General features: G+C 46.3%; 2 protein-coding genes across 3 annotated transcripts in view; one reads left to right on the forward strand and one right to left on the reverse strand.

The window, feature by feature from the left end:
- The window catches only part of LOC126575237 (probable phospholipid-transporting ATPase IA), a 52,462-nt gene extending 51,451 nt beyond the window's left edge, over positions 1-1,011 (reverse strand). Inside the window, exon 1 of one of the 2 annotated variants that reach the window (XM_050235841.1) lies at positions 83-1,011. In XM_050235841.1, coding sequence (XP_050091798.1) covers positions 83-206 — 124 coding nt within the window. In that variant the 5' untranslated portion in view covers positions 207-1,011. The remainder of the gene's footprint in view (positions 1-82) is intronic. The other variant, XM_050235827.1, reaches the window with a different exon arrangement.
- LOC126575241 (unconventional myosin IC) overlaps positions 1-13,949 on the forward strand; it is a 143,880-nt gene extending 129,931 nt beyond the window's left edge. The window contains exon 10 of the mRNA XM_050235845.1: positions 13,939-13,949. The gene's annotated coding sequence lies outside the window, so the exon portion shown is untranslated. The remainder of the gene's footprint in view (positions 1-13,938) is intronic.
- Positions 13,950-27,150: the final 13,201 nt, after the last annotated feature.

Here is a 27,150-nt window from a genome sequence, read left to right on the forward strand (position 1 = left end):
CCCACGGTCAGCGTAATTCCCGCCTGAAGGAAACCCCCCCCCCCCCCAACGCATCAGGTGGACGTTATTCCCCGCTACTTACGTATGTCGTCGTCTAGGCTTGATAGTGGACTGTACTCGCGCCTGCTATCGTGCCGCTGTAGCTGCCGCCTAATGTGTCTCACCGGTACGGCAATCAGCTGCGTGAGTTTGTCAATGAAATCCATCTTGCAGAAGACAGTTGGTCACTTCTTCAGCTCGCTCGATCGGATGGTTTCGGAACGATTTCACTTGAAGGGCGCTTAAACACCACTAGTACCAATGACGACGACGACAACGACGATCATCACTACTGGCCTCTGCGGTTTTACTGCTGTTGATCGTCGATCGTCACTCACTCATCGCGATCACTTTTTTCCGTTTGGTTAATCAACCGAAGCGCGCCTGTGAACAAAGGGCAAGTGGACCACAAGGCAGGATGGGCAACACCAACGCAAAGTGCGATAATTTAATTTTGCACAACGGAGTGGACCGGGGCGGGAGGTAAACCAGAGCGTATGGACGGACGGACAGAGGGACGGTGTGATGCACTTGCTGGTGTGTGCGATGCACTGAGTAGGTTGAACGATCGCGGGTCGCACCATCGAAACGAGAAACGCGATCACCACCGGAACAGCGCGTCAGATTCTGAAAACTCTATCGCATACCAAGGCGTCGCCGAGGACGAGGCCGAGAACGGATTATCGGCGAAAGTAAACGGTGGTGGAGGGTTGGCGATGATGATGGTGCGGTACAAAAACAGTGCAATCTCTCCCTCCCTTTCCGCGTGGTGAACAGCTGATAAGAAATCGGTACGGCGGGAGATTTCAGCACAGTGGGAGCGTGTGAATCTATTTTTAAGATAACGATTTGTTATTTATTTACTTTAAATTTAGCATCGAAGTTCGACAACACAATGCGATTCATCGCTAGTGATTAGTGACAAATCTATTTCTAAGCATTCTATTTTTGAAACACGCGTTTTCAATAAACATACACATACACATAGCTCACCATATCAAGTTTAAGGTCAAGTTTATCTTCCGATTATCCGATTTATTATCGACCTTGTTTTAGTGAATTATTGGGCACAGGTGCTGTGCATCCATTTCCATAGTGCGCAGTTTTGTTGATCCTTGTTTTATTGTTACTCGAGTGGGTCGGATGACAACTGCTGCCGGCGATTAATTTTAAAAGTATTAAATCAAATAAACATGCAATTCACAGTTCATCTGCCTTCAAATAGTCTTCATAAGTTAAGGAGTTTTTCTTTGCTTCCGCTGTTCCACTGTCGAACAGTACAAACCAAACGGATCAATTTGAATTTGATGAACGGTTGTTTGCGTTTCCGGCCTACTGAGTGCATCATTGCCGCAAAAATCCAAAAAAGATCAAGTATCATTGTGCCAAAGCATTGAGATTTGTCGTTATAGTTCCTGTATTTTCATTTATTTATTTTATACCCATCTAGTACGAATTTCTTGTTCGGCGGGCCTTGGAACCAACGCTGAATTCATTAAACCTGACTGAACATAAATTACAAAGAAAAGTTAAAATTTTCCGTACAGCTGATTTCATCACTTTCTTGAGCACGGAAAAGTAACTAAAATGATTTCTCTCGTTCACTCTCTCATACAGCGAATCGGGCAGAGCGAGATGGAAAGCTGTTCGAAAATTGGTCTATTCGAGTAGTCTGGATGGATGAAACGATCACCTGGATGACACTTGTGTTCAAATTTAAAAATTCAACAACGATTTGCCTCCAAACGAATTATGAACGTGCGGAGGAAAGCCGGCGATACATGAAGCGTAAACTCAAGCGTAAATATAAAGCCGGGGATACATGAAGCGTAAACTCTCGTATAAACTCAGAGTGTAATGCCAAAAAGATTATAGGCCCGCGGAGCGTAAATCCGAGCGTAAAAGCAAGCGTAAACACAGCACCAACATGAAGCGTAGCGTTATGATGAATGGAATGTTCTACAATCGCTAATATACAGTAAAAACATCTTAAAATATAAAAGAAGATGTTCAGAAATCAACTTATCTCGTCGATTTATATTTTTTGTGGCCAAAACCACATGTAATTGATGTAATAGCATAGTGTAATTGCACGTGCACGAATGTAATTGCAGTTGACGTTTCGGTATAAACTTTTATGCGATTATGCCTGCCACACGAAGCGTAAACTTTTTGGCATTACATTCTGAGTTTATACGAGAGTTTACGCTTCATGTATCCCCGGCTGAAGGTTTTCCCCTAATTCACATCGACAACTCACGTCAGGCATCGACAGTACACCTTTTACCGATTGTTTGAAAACATCGAAGCTGTTCCGAGACTGTTCTATTTGTTACTATAATTAAAATGCAATAAATACCATTTGTCTTACGACAGTTAATGCAGGCGAGATGAACGCTATTGTTTTGCGGGGTTACGTGCTTACCAATAAAGGTATTTTATAGTTGGTAATAATAAAAGAACTCTTTTCAATCGCTATCATTTAGTCAGCAAATAACCATTTCTTTCCTATCTGGAAGAGAAAGGGAAACTACAAGGTCCGAGGAGAAGTGAACCACCGGCGAACACGAAATCATATTCAACGGTCAGCACCAGTGATCGTGAGATCGTGAACCGAAAGAACTTGTCGTATTCTTTTCCAAAGGCTGTGTACACAGCTCATGAACCGGTGGGAATTTAACATTAGTCAACCTTTAACATTTAGCCATTAATTGAGGGTTGAGCAAGCGAACCTCACGCAAACTCACCGGCAGGAATGGATGCGCTCTAAACTTAGTAACACTTGGTTGTTGAATATTGACTCGCAATATTTTGCCTTAAGAAACCATAGGAAGGATAACTAACCTTAAGGAGAACCTATAAAAAAAATCCAATGTCGATGTCTATCTTGGCATAAAAACTACTGAGCAGATTGGTTTGCAATTTTTAGCACATAATCTCAACACTATTTTGAGTATTTTTGCCGAGTTTACATTAAATTTTACGATCCTTTTATTTAATAAATTAAGTATAGAATATTGTTTTAAGAAAATGCGTAAAGCCCTCGTAAAAAACCTGTATCTGTATTGTTCAGATGATCGAGAAACAAAGACACCGTAAAAAGACCGCATTTTAGCAAGCCATGATTGTATTTTTCAACATACACAGTCCGCAATTCCTGGCCTAATTGCTTGCCACAGTTGTATTTTAAATACACATTCACCTCCTACAGATTGATTAAAGTCATTTGAGCGTGCTTTATTGCTGTAATAACCATACTAAAAACTATTGCAACTGAAATCATAGTACCGGTCTCTCATGAAATCCTCTTCTGAAGGGCATCGCGATATCGGAACCATTGGATTTGATTCGGAAATCTCTATCATAAGATTGGGATACAGTTCCTCGATTCCCTGAAGACGATAGCGATCTAATCTACAATTCACGAACCGCAGCACACGTAATCGCTGCATCAATTTGTCCATGTCAAGGAATACCGATTCATAGAATTCCGCATTGGCGAACACCAGTTCTGTCAGCTGCTTGAGATGATCGAGAGACTTTTGTGTTAGCTTAGTGACTGTGAAAATGGTCGGTTCATACCATTCTTCATTCGCCCCATAAATCAATCGTAAGTACTGTAACTGCGGTAATGAGCCAATGATGCTCTGGATAATGTTTTCTTCATTCGTATGACTAATAGACACGCTAAGATGTGTGATCGACTGAGGAAGACGGATTGACCGCTTTGCACCGAAAACAATAAATCCTAGATCTAGGTTCTCAAGGTGGGATAGCTCTGATAGGTCAAAGTCGAAATCAAATCCATAAACACTCTTAGAATCGAAGTAGATGGAATCTATTCTTAATTGGCGAAGATTGGAGAGCTTGGAAATGTGTTTTATAGCGGCTGAATCATTAATAAGCAGATCATAATCAAAGTTCAGTTCCTTGAGCCTCGTGCACGTATCGCATATCTCAATGAGCATATCATCGCCAAGGTGACAATCCACTGTCAGTGTTTCAACATTTCTAAATCGCAATGGGCACTTCGATTGAAGAGTGTCAGCAGATAGACCATTTGTTAACTTGATATGATTCAGTTTAACGAGCACTGCATGATCAATGTCTTCTGGTGGAATAAGGGCGCCCAACGGTCCTTCAAATGATTCCAGGTTTGGCATATCAATTGTAATGAACTTCGTATATTCACCAAATTTCACACACTGAACAGAAGCGCTTCGTAGAACAATATCCTGATCGATTGAGTTGTATTCGGTAAATGAAAACGATCGTAGCTGCGGCAACAGCGGTATCGTATTGACTAGTAAAGGAAAAATACAACGATGTTTAGTTGTGTGAAGAAAAAGCTCCAGGGAATAGATATTTTCCATAACGTTCGGTTGAAGAGATTTCCATAATGGTTGAATGCTACTTTTATATTCTCTTACGTGCAACCGTAAGTGTCTGTAGCATCGTTTTGTACGGTTCACAGTACCTTTTAATTTCTTCATCGACCTTTTACGACTCATTAGCTCTTCTTTTGATAGGGGGTGTGATTGTGATAATTCTATATAAAATTGAAACCTTTTTATGTAAGGACTCAAAAAGACGATGTCGTGCCATTTGCGACATGCCAGGGACGCATTTTTCACGTTCCACAGATCCAGAAGGTCGAATATCTTGCAGAGCACCTGCAATCGAATGAACGAGGCAATGAGATCAGTTCTCTTGACCATTTGTCACGGTTTGCTTACTTACCTCCTCCGGAAGCGAATCAATTGATGTTGCACAATGTAAAGAGCACATTTTACCTATTTTCGCCCTGGTTGAGATTGGCTAGCGAGCTCTTACGGGCGGTACAATAATAGGATTAACTTGCTGCGCTTACGAACGGTCTTGCTGTCCGAATAGAACTGCTACTGAGACCGCGAATATTGCGAGCTATGAGGCAAGCTCTCATGTGCCGAAATTTATTGCAATCTCACGACTTAATTCGTCGTCCGGTGTGTGATAAGGAATCGTTTCCAACACGTTTCCCCTTTGCCATGGCATGGTGACGATTACGTTGGGGTTTACCCCAAGCAACACATGCCAAAATTGATGCATGACCTCACGCAAACTCACCCTCAGAAATGGTATCGCTTTGTCCCATAGAAGCGGGTGTAAGTTGGTACTGACGAGTAGACGATAACGGTACGTTCTAGTATTAGTGTGGTTTAAAAATAACACTTGATTTTGGAATAGCCATTCGAATCCTGGGTATTTTCGCTCTTGTCTTTACAAATTTGATTATTTTTTAATTTCAAATTAAAATTCAAAAACTGATAACCAGCCACTGATTATTGAATCGGATATGCCACTTCATTCGATAACTAATCCCACGGACTTGTTCCTGTCCTGTGACGCGCTGTTCATAAGTAATTGACAGTAATTTTCCTTGGCAGTTCCCACGTCGGTCACGGGAGCACACTTTAATGGTTTTTGGCAAGGTGCCAGTCGCGGTCAGAACAACGAACTCTCTCACTGCCGCTCATTCGTCCGGATAGATTCAAGTTGGTTCGCATCGTCGACAACTGGTGCCTTCAGTAACACTAAGGTGGCAGAAAAAGGAACTCCTGCTTCAAAGACAGCACAGTTTTGCCTGCATAATGTGCCTTGCAAGTTGATGTCATTAGCACCAGCTGCAGATCTAAAAAGTAACAACCACACCGGACGCAGCCCACCACTGGTTCCAAATCAATTAATTTATTTTCACATTCCCATTAGATCGGTTAGCCAGGCAGAAGAGAACAAACGATTCCAATCCCTCCCGGGTTTGGTCGGTTTGAACTTTCCACTTTGAATCGATAATTAACCGAGCCAGCTTATACTGGCTTGCTAGGATGCTGCTGCTCGGACGCTTCTCCAACAGGCAGCCAAATACACTATCTCATCATCGCACCGGAAGGTACTTATGCTCACCAGCGTTAAACGTGAACAATCTGAACGTCTTGCCCGGGCCTGGCCATTGGGAATTGGGTTCCATTTTGCCTCACCGCCCCCTCTCCCCCTCCGGGAAGTGTTTCGAGATAGTAAGATTGTGCGCTGGAAATTATAATCTCCACTTTCCACGCACTTTCTCCCTTTGATTTCCCGTTTTCCTCCACTGGTTTGCCCCCCGGTGGTTGCCCATATCCGCATGAAATTAATTTTAAACCACTCTGACGTCACTCGCCGGTATGGTACGGTTAGTGTGGCCAGTTGGCATGCCCTGCTATACTATGTCCGTGTCCGTGCGTGACTGCCGTGCATACCGGCACCGCATACACACGGTGAAGAAGATGCTGGCGAATAATTTCAATTAAAATCTAATTACCACACGACATACCGGGGCCGCCCACGAGTAAAGGACCACTAAATGGCCCAGGTGAACATCCATGGCCATCGCATGGGTTTGTGGACCAGCCATGAGAACTTGTGCTGCGGTAAACTGTTCACTATTGATGGAAACAAATGTTATTGGATATTGTGTGCTGGCTACGCGACTGTTGTCAGCGGCCCTTGGTTGGATGAAGTTGTGCGGTGTAAATTGGCGCCAATCTGTTTGCTGTATTGTCATGGCTAGCGTCATGGCATGCAACTGATGGCCATGATTATGGTGATGGGATATTGCGCTTGTTACTATCTCTATGCTTTTAGATGTGATGCTGATGGTCAAGGATTGGAACAGTTTCTATGGTCAAATATTGTGGTAAAGTCGATTAACGGTACTAAATGAGAGGCCTTCGTTCGATGAGGTTCTCTTATTTGATCTTGATATGCGCTTGATTAAATTTGCAATTTTAGTGTTAATTCACTTTCAGAAAACCATGCATTTTTGTACAAAATCTATCTATCGAAACCTTTGTACGTATTGCTAAACATAATTGATTTGAAAGTAAATTGTTTAGCAAATTATGATCGTGAGAAATTAGCTATTGTAAATAGAACTTTATCATATTTACGAATATTTTTCATGTATGCAGATAAATATCTTTTGAAACAGTATGTACTTTTTTTAAAATTCATAGTAGAGATAAACGCTTTAAGGGAGGACTTCGGAATTTAATTATTTTTGTGGCACATATTTTATTTTCCCCTAAATGCTTATTCTTTCAAGAGTATTGGATCAATCGAGGAAAACCTGACAATGATACCGATTTTTAAAACCCCGCGTTTCATACAAGACTCCACGCAGCACGCTACTTTGAAGAGTGTTTCCCAAAACCAACGTTTTCTAAGTCGGTGCCCATCGTACGGTAAAAACTACTGAACCGACCGATTCGAAATTTTTAACATATAATTTGTACACTCTTTGTCAGGTAGTCCCGTTGAAATTTCATGAAATTTGTTGATACTTTTTTCTAAACAAATCTTTAAAAAACGTGATTTTAGGCAAAAAGACAAAATGCATCACTTTGTCAGCTTCAAAAATCTGCCAAAAATCGAAAAATTGGAAAATCAACAAAACTCTCCGGGGCTATCTAGATATACTTATAATCTCTCAAAAGAATATCGATTTGTATTTTTCTGATGACCCATCACTCAGCTACGATGGGCACCGCAAAAAGTATCTTTCATCCTTCATACATTTGATGAAATGGATGAAGTTTTCAATCAATCTTCTCCAAACTAGAACTTAATATTCGTTAAAAGTTATAGTTTAATATGACATTCACTTGAAAAAATAAAGTTGAATGGTTGCGTTACAGAAAAACGTCAAAAATGAGCCTTCTATTGGCCAGAACTTACCGAAGCCTCCCCTTAATAACGAAAAAGAAAAAAAAAAGCGCGAAACGAAAACTAGCAATAATATTGGAACGCTACATTTCTTAAGCACAAGAAGATCATGTAAAAACAAATGCTAAACGATGCTTTTAACGTTCATCAGGCATAATCATATGTAAAACACATTCCATTTGCAAAGTGATCCCTTTTCACCCTATCACTTTACACGACAACATCAGCGATCAGTTTTACTTCCGCAATTCCAAATAACCAGTTCCCGTTGTTCCCGGAACGAAATGCACCTCTGGCGTTCCGTGGCGCTGGGTCCCGCATGCAAAACCACATCTCTCTGTCAGCGAAGTGCCACCCGGAAAACCCGGTCGCACAAGCAGTAAATCCGCAATCGGTAAATCCACCACGATTGCCTTATCTTGCTCCCTGGAATTCACAGGAACTCACTGGCACGCAGGCTACTTGGCGTGATTTATACCAACGTGCACACCGCGGGCTGCCAGTGGCCACGAAATGGACATCCTTCATCGTGAGCGAGAGTGAGTGCGAGTGTGTGGGCTTCCAGCTTCCGATAAATCACATCCACGGACCGCGAGTGGGCTCCCTCGTAATGAGCCCTGAACCGACCTGCGTTGGAGAGAGGCCTTCAGGGTGGGGAATCGGCGAAACGTAGCTTTCGCTTCGTCGAATGTTTGTGCGGCAAGTAATTAATTTATTTCCAAGAGTCGCCTCGTGGCGACAGCCTTCGTGTTTGAGCGCACGTGTCCTGGCACCGGAAGTGAGCCTGATTATCCTTTCGTCAGCAGCGAACGTCACGCTGCCAGCGAACAGAACGCAAACACAGCGATGATGCTGCTGCTGCTGCTGATGATGACGATGATGGAACGAGATTCCAAGAGTGTTGCGGACGTCAATGAGTACGTGGAACGGATCGGTTCGCGTAAATGAAAACATTAAACGAATGACTACAAATGGTGCCATAAGCTCAACTCTGATGGACGCGTGGATGTGAGATTTGTTTTCAAAAGAAAAATGACAGGAAAGCGACTTCGGTCGATTGCGCTTGGCATCTTCTAGTGACTTATCAACTGGCCAGACTGACTCTGACTGGCCTCGTCGTTATCGTGCCATCGCCACATCACATCGAGGGCCACTGCCGGAAAGACGAACGACGCGGAAAGGAGGCGGAAAAATGAAGCAAATGATTGATTGAATTGATAAAAGCTACATCCCCGCACCCTTTCGCGGATGCTATCGAGGCACGCGCGCCCGTGCCATTCCATTCTGCCGAGTGTCGGTTCGTTGAGAAAAATGCCCACCGACGGGGCACAGATTTCGGAGGAAAATGAAGAAAATCTGAATGGTGGAATGTAGCTTCTTGAATAGACGATCGCAATGGCAGGTACACGCGTCGTCGTCGTCGTCGTCGTGAACATTACATTCCAACACGTCACACATCGTCGTCGATCGGTTTGGTTGAATTCCAACCCAACACTTTCCTGCCCCAGTCCTGAACGAACGTCTAGCGGAAGGAGAGCAAAGTGTTGTCTGATAAGCTGATAGCGGATAGCCCCCCCCCCCCCCCCCCCCCCCCCCCCCCCCCCCCCGGTGAAAGACTGGCGAAAGTGAGGGGGAAATGAGCTTCGTCAGAAATGATCCGACCTACGTGCGATATCAATTAACATCGATTAGGTGAGAGGGATTTGTAATCAAGTCAAGGGGGCGGTCAAGGGATCCCGCACCTTTTGCTCACCTATAAGCTCCTGGGGGGAAGGGCTGTTATCGTACAGGAGGCCGATGAACAGATTGTACAAACAAACACGAGATAAACCGGTGATGATTTAGTCGAACGTGTGGTCGGTAGGCAAATAAGGTTAACCGGCATTTATATTCACAGCGATCGATTATGGAAAATAGTATTCAGTGAGAAAACAGATGGCAATCGGTACGGTTGTTGCTCGGAAATAAATGTTGTTGTTGTGCTTTCGTTCGTGAGGATTTTACAATCAAAAACAAATCGAATGTTTATTTCGAAAACAGAACAAAAGCGCAGGCCAATGATAATTTGCTGGAAAAAGATTGCTTTACAGGCATTATTCGTTGTCAATAAACATCTCTGGTTTCTGTTTTCAACATTATATTGCATTACAATTAGCATAGCCATGCGCAAAAACATGCTATTCTGACTTTTAAGCAGCAATTCGTGAATAATTTTACTTTTAGTTTCATCATCCTCCACGGATTCCAAACCCGGTTGAGGTATACTTGATCAATTGCAGTTAATTCGATGCATATGACACAAGATTGAACGATCAGTTAGAGCATTTTTGCCACAGTAATGTAAAAAAAAACCTATGAATACGGTTCCGGCCATAATTCATCACCAAAAATGAAATGTAATGGCAATGATAAATGATGATCTCAACTTTAATTTAAAGTTCAAGAGAGTGGACGAATTTAAATACACCGGAAGCATGAAATTAAGTACCTACGTTGCCGAAATCCGATGATGGAGGCGCCAGGTATCCGGTAGAATTACACAGTTCCTGAGGTTTGTAATAGTAAGTTAAATCGCTAAATAGCGCAGGGATCTCCAGCACCATTATGTGGTGAATGTTGAACTGTTGAAATAATGTTTCTTCATTCCATTTTTCGGACACTGTACTGTCATTGCTGAAATATTATCAATCTTCAATTTCAGCATAAGCATACAATAAAATTACATAGAACATACAATTAATTACCAAACTCAACATACTTCTCTACTCCCTAGATGTGGACCGTGAGCTGCGAGTTTCAGTGGGGATCAGAAAAATAAATGGGTTTATAAAAAAATCTAAAATTTTTTCTTGTTCTTTGTGTGTTGTTGGCGTCGTAAGTGCACGTGCTATAATGTTGAAGAAATACTTTTCCATATATGTGAACTTATTTTGATATTTCTATAAAATGCGAATGGTTTCTGCGAATGAAATGGGTTCTGTGAACCGTATGGTTTTGTTTCCAACAAAGCACATTACTTAGCTACACCAGCTTAATCCCATTTGAATGCCATGATTTCGCACGCCTTCGCTTCTTAAAAGTTATCCATTTTGCGAACGAATTTTTCTTATCTCCAAGTGACACGTTCTCAAATTGCTTCTTGGAATACTACTCACTGTTTCGACAGAAGTGCTTTGTGATTGTCATGAGTGTAAAAAACCTCAGATCCATCCATCGTGCTTAGCCATTTCATTTCCAAGGTAGAATTGTTAATTGATTTTTAGGAAAACGTTTTCAGATTTAAAATGATGGAAGGATGGATTACCAGTTCTAACCACTGGATCTTGCTTCGTGGTACGCAAGAGATACTTCAAACTCGACTGTCTGGAAGTGATAAATGGCGGTGTTTTGTGATGTGATGAAGATACACTTCCGATAAACGGTGTGAACAAGTTCGTAGGTCAACCTATAAGTAGCGTTGCTAGAATTTCATTTTAGATAGTCTTTACCTTAAAAAAAAGTCTACGGTTTTCTGAAATTAAGCTTTTCCGGAAAAGTAACTTATGTTAGCTTGATAAACTGGATTTAATAAATCGAAAATTTTTACACAATCGAACTGCTGTCAGCGAACGATCCTGGTAATGGTTCGATAACTTTCATTTCGAAATTAGCCCGCCTGCCAATGGCACAGCAAACATCAAGTAACACAGCCTATGCCATGCTGTGGCACGTGCGATGATTGATCCACGCCGATGCCTGGCTGCATTTGAACGGATCCGATCGAAATCGTATCCACATATTACCTCCCGAGGCAGCCCGTTGAGCGTTGAGTAGGCGTGTAGTAATCTGGCCAATTATTAAGCTACTCGACGGAGGTACGGTACCGGTAATGTGTGTTGGTAAATGCTATTGGTTGGTGCATGAGTGCATAATGATGCTTATTGATTGCATACTGGCTCCATCCGTACGGAAAACAGTTCTAGCATTTACCGGAGGAGTGGAATAGTGTCGATGGTGGGTTGGTAGATTTGAGTAATTCATCGTTTCGCTTCGATAGTTTCTCGCATCGTCGATGAATACGGCTAATGATGAGGAAAATGATTCTCTTATACGCCTGGCCGTGCTGGGAATGAGCAATGATGAACGCGAAATACCAATTGGCCGCTCGATGGTTGCACTTGCTCCTTTTTTTACAACGTTTCGTTTCATTAGAAATTGGTTGATGCGGTGAAAATGCGGTTTTCCATTTTTCATCTGCAGCATGAGAGGATTCAGAAGCAACTAGTACTACTACTTACCGCACGGTAGCCACGCTCAAGGGCCAACGTTTGACGAGAGAACCGAATTCAAAATCACGTTAAACATGTTCTTTCCAGTCCAGACCGGACCAAACCATTGGCTCCACAATGAAAGCGGCGAGTTCGCCTTGAACCTCTCTTTTGTTTGTGTTTTTTTTGTTGTTTGGTTTTCTTTTCATAAAAACATCCTTCCTTTGTTCACATTTTATTTTCATTCCTCACAAAGTCGAGCTCACGCTCCCGTTTACAAATTTGCATAACATTTCCCCTCGCACTCACACACTCACTCACACGCCCTTCCATGCCGCTTATCATGCGGTTTACCCTCCATTCCCTCATTACTCATCACTTTCGTTCACCCCGCTCGGTTCGCTCATCAAACCAACTAGCGCAAATTATACATTTTCTTGTTTGTTTTGCGTGTGTTTGTCTGTGTTTTTGCTGTTGTTGTTGTTGTTGCTGTTTTGTGGTGGAACCAGATTAATCTACATTCGTAATATGTGCCATTTAGTTAGGTTAGGTTAGCTCAGCATTTGTTTTCTTAGGATCTGGTTCGTTCCCACTTTACGCTCCCTTCCGTGCGTTCGCTCTTTGCTTTTTTCTTTTGTCTCACTTATGAGTTGCATCTCTCTCTCTCTCGTGCTTTCTTTCTATTATTTTTTTAATGATTCCTGGACATTTGTCTACATTGTTTACATAACAGTTTGTTTCGCTCGTTTGCTTTTGTTTAATTTTAATGTTTAATTTTTCTCCTTTTTCTTGCTTTTACATTTTTGTCCGCACAATTCCGTGCGAACAACATACACAGATACACACTCACGGACAGAACGGAACATTATGGTATGTTTTTTGAACACCCAAAACGAAAGGTAGGATGTCCTTTGAAACAACATGTCCATCGGGTTTTTTGGGCCTAACAGGAAACATTCAAGATGAGAGGTGAATGAGAGGAGAGTTCCTGCGTTTGTTTTTTTTTTGTATCTTTCTGCTCATTGCACATGCCTTCCCAGCATTTCCCTCATTTCCACCGTCGAGCTCACTTTTCCCCGAGTTTTTTTGCTTTTGATTTTCGTTTCTGCATTATCAGCATTGCACTGAGTTTGAACTCGCCTTCATTCCTTTCTCCCTAATCAATGAACTCCATCTGGCCACCGATGGTTTGGGTTGTGTTGCCCGCTTATAGTCCCGGTGCTGCCTGATTTATTACCTTGTTCTTCCCCCGTTTGGAGGATAGTGGCCGATTGTCTCGCTTTTGTTCTGTCCACTAAGTTTCGGTGTGTTTGCAGCACTACACTACGCTATTAATTTTGAATATTTGTTTTTTTTTCTTCTCTTTCTAAAACGTGGATTTCTTTTTTTGTTTGGAATATCTAGACAGGGGACACAGCGATCGACGCGAAAGTTTGAAGCCAGAGTGTAAAGTGAACGCTAGTTGGTGTGAGTGAGATTGTGGCCAGCAGAAACCTTTACCTACAGATTGATTACATTTGTTTGGCCAACAGGAAGGCGGCTTCCCTCAAAAGACAACAACGCACGGACGAAGAAGAGTTTTTCTTGCCGTTGTTGCAAGCATTGTGACTGAGACTGGAGACAGAACCTCACAGACACGGACTCGTGGTGGCTTCTATAAAAATAAAACGAAGGCACATATAACAACAGGGAAATAACACGACGGGGGCCGGGGCTACACTAATAGTAAAGCGAGTGTCTTTGTCCCCGAGAACAGTTAAGGAAGGGGGGGCAACAGAGCAGGAGAAGCTCAGTTCCGTTAGCGGTTGCAAGCTTCAGTTTCACGCTACGCTGCACGTTCTTCCATTATGAGAGAGAGAGAGAGAGAGTCCGATGAGTTCGACGAATCCACGCAGCGCTTGTCCTTTTGGCAGGCTCCACAGGCACAATATCGTTCAACAATGCTTTAGGTTACTTGGATTTATTTTTCACAAATTTGTGCAATCCATTGAAGAACCCCAAGTACGCCGAATAAATCAAAGTAACCTAGACTATTGACAAACGATATTGTGCGAGAATAGAGTCTGCTTTATGTCTGCCATGTCTGCCACCGGAAAACACATTAATTACGCACAACAGCTGAGGGCGCAGGGTCGTTTGATTCGTTCGTTCGTTCGGCCACGCAATATCGCGAATATCGAATGATCGATTGACAGATTGCCGCTCGCTCGCTCGCTGCGCCCTAATATCTCGCTTATCTGGACGACGACGACGACGACGACCATCATCAACTGCATCTGTTCCAGAGCGGTGCACCACCACCATCTGTTGTGCCACGGGCTTTCCCTGCCGGGCAGGAAAATCCATTTTTCTTTTCCATCACGACAGCCAACGACCCTCTGTTGCAGCTGCAGCTGCGAACTGACAGCAAAGGACGTTCTGTTCTGCAATCCAGAACGATGATGCAGAATTGCTGCTGCTGCTGCTGCTGCTGCTACGTTGCGCCCTGGCTGCAGGACGATCGTTACCACATCAACGCTGACCTTACACGCTGCTGTCGTGGAATTGAAGTGGTCCCCAGATGGTCACGATGCTGGCGGGCGTGATTTATGAGCACCGTGTTGTTATTGTGCCGTGGCCCGCTCACACCGAAGGGGAGACACACGGTGCGTTGTCGCCATTCTTTTCCCTCGCTAGCGATTGTTGCTAGCCTGGGATCCATCTTGACCGTGGAACGGAACGCGGAATGCCTTTCCAGTAATTGTCTTTGATTGAAATGGATCGCGCGGCGAATGGTCGCACGTGTGCACGCACCCCGCAAACCGCGCGATTAATGCAATTACGCTAATGCGAAGGCCACTCCGGTGGTTCAGGGGGTGGAAAAAATCAACATTTATTATCGGAACCAATAATTGGCTTCGCTGTTTTTGTTTTTGGGGGGAGCCAGGCGAGCAATTCGTTATTTGATTTGATTTTTGAACGATCGCCGCTGGTCACGGTGGGTGGGTGGTGCCCGGGGTGAATCGACTTCACTTTTGCGCACTTGGTGCGTTCTGCCATTTCCGGCTTCCAGCTAATTCTTTCCGATTATTTGCTTTATCATCGAAATAGATCTTATCTCGTTATCGTTGCGCCGGAGGAATTTTTCATTTCGGTATTTCGATTCGCAACGGTGGCCAGCGTAACGCGATGCCCGCCAGAGGTTGCTCGAGGGGGGATGAAAAATGTGCTCGGTCGCTGCTGCTGGAATTGCGGAATATGCTGGAGGGCACAATTTAGTCAATTGCTGTAGCAGCAACGGGCCCCCAGAAATCGTGCTCCCGGGGAGTGTTGTTTGCGTTCGCATAATGAGCAAACAGGCCACCAACCAGGATTGGCTGCTTGTTTGGCAATAAAGTGATTGGTACTGGGTGCCGGTTTTGCCCCGGTGTCGAAAATGATGCCACGGATACTTTCTGGACATTCGACTTTTTGGCAACACAGTACCAGGTAGGAGCTCGTTCCGTAAGTGCTGCGTCATCAGTCGAATGAAAAAGAAGGAAAATTAACTAAATCCACACTTCACTGAGCAGGCCTTGACGCTGAACGGGAACGAATGTTTTTCAAATCTGAGCTTCAGAAGCGTCTCTTCGTGAACCGTAGCACACTAAGATCTCATTACCTAGGTATTAGCCACGTACAAACACGCGCGGGCGCACATACGTAGTATGCCATTCCGTTCTAATGAAGCATCGACAGCACAGCCAACCGAGAGAGACGAACAGCAATGTCAAACATGGCTACCGATCGACAAGAAAAGGAACGAAACGAAAATGGAATCCTCTTTGAAGCTAAAGCACTGCGGTCGCGTCGCAGTCACTTTTGATCTCGTCTCTCGCTTCTCGGAGTATCTCTTGACTTGGTGGCAGCAAATTGATGGCCCAGCGTTGAGATCGAATTGGAAGCAGCAAAACCCACCGCGGCAAGTAGGCGGCGAGACAGACCAGCAAGAAACACAAGAGCCACAAGACAGACGTGGCGTTGTTTTTGTTTTCTAGCAGCTCATTCCCGTTCCGTTGTTTGCTGTGGCCACAAAACACGCGAAAACCGTGAAAATCTGGAGCAAGAAAATCTGTCTAGGACGGGGTCGGGGGCTAGAACACCACCCCAAACGGCACTCTTAATCAAATGTCATAACAAGGCTAATGTCATAACAAGGGCAATGTTGCCAAAAAGGATGAGGGCGCCCGTGATACCGGATTAGCGCGGCGTCAATTCGCTAGCGAAAACATCCCGGAATGGATGGAACGGAAAAAGGGAAATTCAAATGAGTATCAACGCGCGACCTCTAGAGCTCTCTCGAGTGCTCCAGACGCCGACAGCCGTCTACCACGTACGTACGTAAGTTATCCATTAAATTGAATCCGAATGCACCTTCAGGACGGGGGCCCTTTCCGGGAAAGCATTTGCTACGGTAAAATATCGTCATTTTGAACGGGATGGGATTTTGTGTCGCGCACGGTCTCGCTCGTCTTCGTGATCCTCCCGGGGGGAATCCTGAGCCGCCCCGTTTGCTGATCTCGTTTGACGGATAGACCCCCTGGTCGCATTGTGGAAAATGAAATTATTTATCCATTTCCGTTTGGTGGCACCGTGCGACTACGGGGCACCGAACCGAGAGGATGTGCCGAGGTGAACTCGATTAACGTAGCTTATCATCATTGTGACCTCTCCAACGCTCACCTCCATTCCACCTTGCCTCCATTCAGTGTAAGCAGTCGGCGCATCGCAATGATTCAATTTGAATAATGAATAATGAAAAAGTTTCATCTCGAGCCTGTTCGAGCCCCCCTCGGGTGTAGGTAACCTTTGGTCGCGATGCCCAAGGCTCAAGGCTCTTCCGTCACACGGGTTGGTGCGATTGCTGGAATGCTAGCACAGAGCGCGGATGTCCTTTGGAAGGTTACACGCGCGATACCGAGCACAAAATCCAAGCCGTGCGGGCATCCTCCATCAATACAAAATGAGATCACAAAACAAAACGAAGGCGTGGCGAAGATGCGTGGCCAGGTACTGGAACAGTATCTTCTTGGATGACCTTCCTTCGCAAGCCGCACAGCCTTCCTTGTGCGCGTTGCAGCTACCGTTCATCGTGGGAATTATTTATACAGCTCCCTACCCCCCCGAAATGGTCCGAATTGTGGTGATTGGTAACTCGGAAGTCGGAGACTGAAGAAACGGAAACTGGCGGAGCATTGGCTGGAGATTCCAGGAGGAGTGTTGTTTCCCAGGTTTTTTATTACCCCCGAGCGAATGGGAACATGTCGTGATAGGTGAGCGATGAAAGTACTTGTTCGACCTCGGGAGGAACATTTGGAGCATACTGACTCCACTCGCCTCTCGTCTTCAGGTGCGTAGGTCCCTTGGATATCCCCTTGAAAGCACCGAAGCGTCCTGAACTTGACCATTTTCATGCACAAAAAAACACAAAGAAGCTAAAAAAAAACCCTCAAAACATGTTGATAGCTTAGACGCTTTTCTCCATTTCAACCACAAGCCACCCCAGGCACCTCGTACTGTTCTGTTCTTCCCAAGAAGGAGCTCCATCGGTTCTTGATTTGAAACCACCATCACCCTTACTCTCCATCGGTACAGGTTTCCAATCCAAGGGATAATATCCTTTCATCCGACTTTCTACGAATTGAACCCCGGGCCTTTTCCTTTTCATCGAAGCCTGATGCCGAAGAAGGGACGACGGGTTCTCCAGGGAGGGGGATACCCATACGTACGTACCGGAACACCGACAATGAAGCCGAAACCGTCGGATCCATGTTTTGCCATGAGCTTTACAGCTCCTCCCGGGGTAGTAGATCCATCATCATCATCATCATCGTCGTCGTCATCGATCGGTTTCACCTTTTTCACTCGACCACAGTGCGGCGGCGGTGATCCTCTGGCGTTGAATTCATCCAGAAGTTGAAAAAAACAGGAAACGCGTCCCAAAAGCGGGACATCAATCTGGGAAGCGGTCCCCCGTTCTTCTTCGTTCGATCTTCTCTCATTAATTCGAGATTATTTTTACTCTTTGCATTCGTTCACTCGTTCGCCGAGACTGCGCTCCCTGGGCACTAGACCTTGGAGGGCCACAAGTTTGCTCTTTGTTTGGTTCTTCTGTGTCCCTAGCGGGGGCTCGAATGTTATTAAGTTCTTCTGTGTCTGTCTGGCTGTCTCGACGCCCTAATACCCGAGACCTAGAGGCACCCAAGCGGTAGAGCATCGCGGACAAAGATGATTTGTGTGCTGCGGCAAATTATGAATCAGCCTTCTGGGGATATTACGCACGAAGAACGAGGGGAGATGCCCGATGCCACGAACTTCCCAACCAGGGAATTACCGGGGGGGGCGCTTCGACAGGATATTTGTTCTCGTTGTTCGCTTTCTTTTGTTGCTGCGAGTACGACGCGCCGCGGAAAACGGAAGCCCCTCAAGGCTTCGCTCGGTAACCGGGTGGGTGAAGGACGGTATGAAACTCCAAAATTAGTCTCTGGCGGCTGCCTGGGTGTGTGTGTGTGGGTGTGGTGCCAGCCAGCCAACACACGGAATCGCTCCGGGTGCGACGGAAATGAAGTGTGAATCGATAAGAATTCGCATGGAATCTGCGTGTCTGGTGAAGATCGATTCGAAGGGGATTGATTGCCTCAACGGCATACACATTAACACACGAGTGCGCAGACCAAAAAAAAAAAAGGTTGAAACCGAGCCCGATGAAAGCCGCATGTCGTGAAGACCGGGAGCCGCGCCGCGAAACAAATGAGCCGCGATTAGAATCACGAACAGCAATCGAATCGAAGCGCACACAGGCGATCCGCGTGTGGAACAGGGGACCACGATGAAATTAGCAGAGCTTTTGGGCAATTTGTGTGCTGTGAAAAACGTGCTTTGATTGATGGAAAATCCAATGGACGCCACAATCCGCGAGGAACTCGGATCCATTGTGTGTTTCTCTTCGCCTCTGGTTGCTGCTGCTGCTGCTGTGTGGTGTGGCATGTAAATCAGTACCACACCACACCACAGAGACCGACACGTCACGGACTAAAACAAACACATTCGTTGACAAACAATTTGGTGGTGAGTGTGGAGTGCGAGGAACACGCGATGAGGCGTCGTTTCATCAAAGGATCAAAGGGAAACTATCATGCCCATGCCGCTCACGGCACTACCCCCCCCCCCCCCCCTCACACCGCCTAATCTGCGTCTCTTTCCACCCTCAGACCTTCTCTACTGAGGTGTGAAAATTTGAACAATTTCGCACCGCACGTGCCTCCAGCGTTTGGCGGAAGTCACGTCACGTCGCTGTGTTGGGGAGAGATGGGACGGTTCGTGGAAGGTCGCTCGTGGCGATGGTGAAACCACAAGTTTCGGTTCGCTGGTGGGGCTGGGTGGTCGTTCATCGTTCGCTGGTGATGTGATCAGTTCAGGTTGGGGGTTCTGGTTATCCTGTTCGCCTGCTCTTTCACTTCTCTTCTCTTTCCTTGCACAAATACTTTGTTTTTCTCTTTTTTTCTACTATTATTTTTTTCACTTTTACTCATTCATCTGCTAGCTAATTAAAGTTTACTTACTGTACTGTTTCTCTCTCTCTCTCTCTCTCTCTCTCTCTGTGATTTAGAAACTATTTATAAAAATATTACTTTTCTGTTTTTGATTTTCTAATTTGATTTTTCTTAAAATGAAACGCCCTGGGCTTTCTCAGCGAGCCAATGGTCACTGACAGCACCTCAACGGCTCCTTTGCTCTTATGCGCTCCCAGAGCCTACTACGCCAGCTGTCAAACCGTGCAATCATCGGTTCGGCTTCAGGCAACAATTTTAGGTTAAGGTCGGGGTAAGGTATCCAGTAACCAACACCGAACGTGGTGCCGAAGAAAGAGTCTCGCCGGAAAAAAAGGAAAAAAAGGAACACAAAGCATCATCCTTACAGTTCATTGGCACGGTACGAAATGGCGGCTGCTTCGCGTTTGAAGAGATATCGGATACCCGTGCTGGCCACGGGGGTTGTGCTACGATAATTAGGGTAATGAGAGCATGACCTCCACCCCGGGGGTTGCGAAATGGGTTCTCGAATATGGTGCTCGATTCGCTTGGAGATTAGCTATTTATGTGACCACGGACGCGACCATTTGGACGCACCTTGGCCTCTCATCATCTGGACTCTCGTAGCCATCGTTCGAGGAAGCTTTCGGCTGACCGTCTGCACGTTGATGTCGCCCGCGAGATGCGCCCCGCTCTCCCCACAAAGGGTGACAAGGGTGACGAGGGAGATCTGGTAGAAAACCATATTTCGGGCTCATTTGGTCCGGCGCAACTTGGTGCTTTGGCGTTTCCGTCACGCACCTATTGTTGTGGTAGCTACTAGCACCCCCATTCGTGCGTGTTTTGTGCTGGCTTGGGTTTGGGGAGGAGGTGGTGAAAAAGAGATAAAGACAGAAAGAGAGAAAGAGTGAAGGAAAACTAATAAAACAAAAGTATCTTCGCACCAAGCGGTGCCTTTGCCCTTCACCATCTCCCTCCAAATGATCAAACCAAACCCAAACCACGAAAGGTGCACGAGCGAGGGTGATAGGGGGTGCAGATAAGGTGGGGCTCACGGGAGTTTGTGTGTTTTCGGATACATGAAGGGCTCCGGAACCAAAAGCTTACCAAGGACCACCGGGACCATCGGTATCAACCACTCAGCCACCGAGCTCAGTGAAGGTGTGCCACGCAGGCGTGTATGTGTGTGTGGGTTAATGGGTCCTTTAATGGGCGGGGAGAGGAGTATATAATTTGTGGCTCTTTGTGGTGGTGCGCGTGGGTGAGTGGTTGATGGAAAATATGATTTTCGGCTCCCGCGCTAAATCACATTCGCGCGGCTGCCATTCTGGCACGTCCGGACGGGCAGGTCAAGCTTGATGGCCATAAACCACACGATGGAAAATCGAGAAAGGAATGGAGTGAGTTATTTGCCGCTTTAACATAATTTTGCTGACCACTAGCGAGGTCACATAATGGGAATTGCGTTCCCTGCTTTTAATGCCATTTGCTCCCAGCGCCAACGTTGCGGATGCGGGTTTTTGTTTCCTCGTAGAATTTCTTCCTCTTTTCTTCGGCGAAAATCTTTCTTGGATGTGGATACGATTGTCACAAGAATATTTGTGTGGCTTCGTGTGTGCGCGACTAGACGTCATGCTGTGAGTGAAGACAGCGACACTGTCCACACGGATACATGTATCTAAAGGTATTGGAGGATCATCTCATGGTCTACAACTTCCTCCTAGGAGCACCTCGAATATCGAGAAGCGGTTCCCGTGCTTTGCTATTTCTACACAGCCTGAAAGTGTCTTGAAACACCTCCACTAAACAGATATTATGTACAGCAATATTTACACGCAATACAAATACAAACCTCCTTCCGGAAGTCCGGCCCTTAAAGTAGGCGGTTTCCTTCATTCCATTCAACCGAGCACCTAACTACTGGCTAGCCTACTATGATAATGATCTTACTAACAACTAGCACCCGTATTGTTACGAAAGTTTCAAGGTTCCTCTCTCTATCTGTCGCTTCTTTTTCCCTTTCTTTCTCTTTCCTTCTACCATATTTTCCTCGATCGCTTCTGTTGTGGTTAATGTTTGTTTCCGTCATCTCGAATTTACGTATTTTGTGGTTGAAAATTCCTCGCTATCGTTATCACTGGTGGTGGTTTCTATCGTGAAGGAGACTATCAGCTTGAACTAGTTCTGTTGCTTGTGGTTTTTTTTGTGTTTAGCGAATAGCGATTACCACTCCCCGGGAACGGAAACTTGTGGTTTCGAACCATCATCACGCGTAGCTCTTTAATCGAGGAACCGACGGGGTGCCAGTAGCACGAGCTTCAAGGTTAATTAGTGGTTCGTCTGCCACTGCGACACGCAAAGGTCAACATCCTACCATTAGCTCGGTTTTGTTCGCCCCAAAAGACGTCCAAGACACGCTACCGGGAATTCGGCATCACGTGTTTCTGACGAGCGGAAAGATCAATTAGGTCGTCGGATCGGCTCGATTCGACAACATGCTGCAAGTGTGGCTGGTAATTGCTCTCCCTATGTACTGAAGTGTGGCGTGGCATGCAACAGGTCCTGGGAATTGGACCCATTATCGATGGAGATCCGATCCAGTGCACGATGAAGTGTGGCTCATATGTGCCCGGAGTGACTTCGGACATGGGAAACACGTGAAAGTTCCGCCACAAGGAAACCACTTGAGCTCCGGTGGAGAGGCTCGAGCGAGCGCGTCCACCCAACGTGGTGATGGCCAAAGTTGGCAAAGAAATTCATCGATCGATCCCGTGGATCATCAAGTGGCAAAGCGAAGGGGAAACCAGGTGGCAATAACCACAAGGAGAAGTCTGTCTGAAGCACTTGAAATTACCTCTTTCCGCTGGCGTTTTCCATGAAACTCGTCTCGGATGCATTTGTTGCACTTGAAACTTTGCTCGGAACCGCATTTGCGGAGAGCCTGTGAGTTGCAACAGGCCAACCAGTCAGAGTACTGGAGCAGAGTGTGCTGAAAGTCGCTGTCGTTTGGCGCCTACCATGCCAGACGCGCACTAGACATTCGTTTCCATTGTGCGAACAAGGGATCGGGGAGGATTTAATTAAAAACCAAAATGAATTCATTACATTGGGACGCCAGACGCCATTCATTACACTGATGTCACTTCACGACGACAATGACGACGACGACGACGACGACGAGAAGAAGCGGATTGCGGATGAGCAATCACTCGTAATGTGTAATGAGCATTCGTCGCTTTGCTGAATGGTGGAACCAACGGCAATGAAGGTACTGTACGGACCAGGAATGCGGACCAAAATGGGGGGAAAATATGAGAAAAGTTTCAATCCCCTCTCGTGGATGACGACGACGACGACGATAATGAGGACCGGAGCTTAGTTGAGAGGGCGAGCAACATGTAATTACAAACGTAGCGTCGTATGGCTTCCACCTTCCGTTCAGTGGAACTCACGCGCACACACCGTCTAATCAAAAGCGGATCATTTCGAAAGGAACCACTTTTAATCCGGTTGATAAAGACAAAAATACGCTGTTGCTCGGTTCCCTCTGTTTTCGGATTCGAGGTCAGCAGCAAAGCCACCCCCCTCAGATGGGTCAACGAAAACGCAAAAAAAACACCCCCCGGCGGGTGATGGTCTATTGCTGGAAGTAAGTTTATGTTTGATGAAAGTTTGAGTTTCATTTCCTTTTTCTATCTGTTGCTGCCCCGTCCTTTTATCGTCCCTTCTTACGCTGACATCCTTTCTGTCCGATTCACGCGGGCATTCCGTGTCAGCAGCAGCAGCAGCAGCACAAGGAGCAGAAGACCACCCGTCGGTAAGGGGGTGCGCAAGGGGCTGTGTGTCAACGAGTGACCGCTCGAGGTGTTTGCTGGCTGTTAGCTCCGTTTGCTGGAAACGAATCTGTCACTGACAGAAGCAATTACGGAGGACGGAACAGGAATTTCGTACACACGTCCGAGGACACTGTCCCTGAGGGATGGGGATGGTACTTTGGGCCCCCCTCCCCCAAAATGTAACCGAGAAGTGGCACCGTCGTGTGCTGGTGTGCTAAAATGAATTATAATTTCTTTTCCCTTCTGATTCCACACCACAAACCTATGGAGAACTCTTCTTTGTCACCGGAAAAACGGAAGAAAAAACGTGAAATACTGGGCGCCTCCATGACCATGCGCCTCCATGAGCGGGCCACGTAGGGCAATCCCACTCCGCTTCACGCTTCCGTGCGCGCTCGTTCGGAGTCGAGGAGAGGAAGGCATGGTTAAGGCAATCGACTATGAAATATCAACCTGGCGCTCCGTTGCGTGCGATCCGGGCTAAAACCGACCACTGCTACTGGAAGAGAAGAGCCCACAAAACGCAATGAAGCTGACTAAGGGATAAAAATGTCCCACCAACCGGACCGACCGGACCGGTTGGACAGGTGACGGTGAAACGAAGTGATTTACCTGTGACCACCAGATGGTCTGCGCGAGCGAAAGCGGACGGATTTAATGGAATCACCGCTGGCTGGAAGGTCACGGGCGGATCGACGGAACGGAACGGGATGGACAGAAGATGGTGGCTGAAGCTGAAGAAACGAAAATGAATGGCCGGTTAACGGTCAGTTACGCTTTGTTAGGATAATTTATAACTGATTGAGCGCGTTAAGGGACTGGGTTCGCGGTACGCGAAAGATAATTGAGGCGGCAAGGTTGATTGATTACGTCCTTTCAGCCTCACAGGCTCGGCCGTAGTAGCAGTAACGCTTACTGCGCACCATCACTACCAGCATTACCTCGCATTAAAGCTGTCGCTTCAGAACATTTCAGATAAGAAATCATATTTAGGTCTGGCAGGAGGCGAATGAAATGAAGCGTCCCGCTTGGACCACAATCTGACCATCCGTGGCCATCCGATCCGAACGGGAACGATTTGCTTTTAAATGGTGTCCCCCCCCCCTCCCCTTTTCGTGACGAACGTGATGAGATTTGAAATGTGAATCCATCGAGATCCGGAGATCCGGCTGACGCGCTTAAGGAGATAAGCGGTTGAAGATGAAGGTCTGACCACGCGTGACCTGCCGTGAGGTTGACACACGGAGGTAGCACAACGAAACACAGGACGAGATCTCTTCTCTCAGCTCTTTCTCTCTTCTGCTTTATCTGTCTTCCATCCGGTAGGCAGGTCACTGGGAGTGTTTGTTCCACTTCTCGGGGATCAGTTTCCGGTTGAGGTACAATCCGGTCCGTCCATATTGTGTTTGTCTGTGTTTGTGATGAGTTTCTTCAGATGGAAATCAGATTACGGTGTTTTAAGGGAATTGTTGTTATCTTTCCCAGTCTTTTCGGGTGTTTTTTTTCCGGGACATCTTGACGAGTGACCCAGTGACGACAGACAGAGTTGATTGTTTGCTGTTGAACGGCATGATGAAGTTGGTTCGACGACTTTCCGGTGGAATCACTTTATATCGGAGCACAATTTATGCAACGGATACCGTCTACGGATCCATACCGACTCGCCTTTTGAAGTGATTGTAGGCTAAATCTTTGATCTCTGGACTGAAGACAAAACTCGACAATCGGGCAGGAACGTCAGAAGGATTTGTCACGTATGGTTCAGCTGACACTCAGCACCGGGAGAGAGAGAGTGTAAATCCTTCAGTAAATCCCACTCCCCGGGGTTTACTGGTGCCGGTGTGTTAGGCAGGCTTACTGTCACTTCACCGGCATTCCCATTGGCCCATGGTCACATATGTGACCGTGCCAGGTCAGCCGAAAAGACAATCGTAGTAATCGCACCGTACAAAAGGTACGTTCATTCTTCTTTGGGATCCGGAAAATTCAAAAGTCATCCTCGAGAAGAAAAGGAACAGAAGGTGGAACCCACTCCCAGAAAGGTCTCTATGGGCCTGTAACTTCCTGCTCAGGAAGGTAGCGAGTGTGACGAAGGTTTTGACTTTTTGCTCGTCCTGTTCCTCTCCGAAACATCAACAATCGCAGCAAGGACACGGATGAATGGATTCAAAGTCGAAACAGGACAGGACGATTTTCGGTTTATATGGTACCAGTGGAATTAGAAGAGCTGGGGCCTTTTTGATGGTGAAGAGACTGGACTCATCAGTGGGTAAATAAACGGAGACAACCGGTACGGCGCTTCCTTGACGACGAGGGCTTTAGAGTTGCTTAATCGGATTGACTGTTCCACCCTTCGCCATCGCCACGCTCCCCCTTTGGTATGGCAATTGGAACAACATTTGAAGAAGGCATAACGTTACTGGAGACGACCACCAATAGACGGAATCGATCCGATACGAGCTATTTCGCTTGAGAGGATTAAAATTCCAAGAACCATCGACTCCGTTCAGTCACTTCCGCCAGGTGCAAGCAGGTGTTTCAGACTGCTGCTCCTGCTGCTGGTGCTGCTGCTGGTGCTGCTGATGATTCCCTTTGTTTCTCAGTGCCAGCGTGGCAAATAGTAGAAACGGATTAAATTCTAGTGCCGGGATGCTGTGAACGAACAGGTTCCAGGTTTCTGTTCTCCAGGTAACGGAGCTTAGAGCGCCGCGATTGAAGCGGTATTCCAATTGTTTCCCAACGATAGGATAGAGGATTCTTTGAAACTCGGATCACAGCTCGGTGCACATGGTGCCCGGCATTGGATGCTACTCTCCCCCTAGGGCCCTCTCCTCAGATGCAGCTGGAACACGGAACACACGCTTTGGTCACACAAAAAGGGAGCTCCAATCAAGTGAAGCTCCCGTTTTGGTGAACGTTTCGATGCACGGATGTTCCAGGACGAATCGTGGTACAGCTTCTCGGAATTATCCCAACGCGTTCTCTCTTTAAGTCCCGTTCCCGGTTTCACCCGCGGAACACCGGACCACGTAAACACGGAGTATGTACCGGTACGTTGCGTGCTTTGACGCTATTCGGTGGTACTTCTCGGAAGAGCTACAGCTACTTCCGATCCGGGACCCGTGCGCTACGCTGTGGTGTGGCCGGAACACCGAAAAAGGTGTCAGGATCGTAACCATAAAACACACTCCATCTCGTGCCCCTGCTGCTGGGCACAAGAACACAAGCAGCTTTACATAAGAACCCCCGGCCCACGAAACGGTAAACCCAATGGGATGATGGTCCAGGGAAGACACAGAAATACGGGAAATGTGCACGCGACCGACCGACCGACCGCCGACCGAACAAACAGTGACGAGCTAGTACACCCATTGGCCCCTCCACGGTATCGTGCTGCATCGTAAAGTCCTCCTCGATGCCGGTCCTGGTTCAAGCTTTCATCTCACGTGATTCATTAAACATTTATGCTTGTGCCCGCCTTCCGGTGAAACGCGATGCGCAATCCCTCCCAAGGATACCGAAGGCATTAAACTGCTTAAAGCCGAAAGTCGAGTCAAAGTCGAGATGCGACCTTAGAGACACAAACAACAGTGTAGGTCTCAAGGAGCAGGAGCAGGAGTTGGAAACAATTTGATGTGAACGCATTTTATGGTGCTCGTATAAGTCGAACGTGTTCTGCATCCGCAACCGCGACCGCCGTTCCATCCACGCTCGATGGAGGAGCTTTTCTATCATTAA

The sequence above is a fragment of the Anopheles aquasalis genome, chromosome 3, assembly GCF_943734665.1.
Source record: "Anopheles aquasalis chromosome 3, idAnoAquaMG_Q_19, whole genome shotgun sequence".
NCBI lineage: Eukaryota > Metazoa > Arthropoda > Insecta > Diptera > Culicidae > Anopheles > Anopheles aquasalis.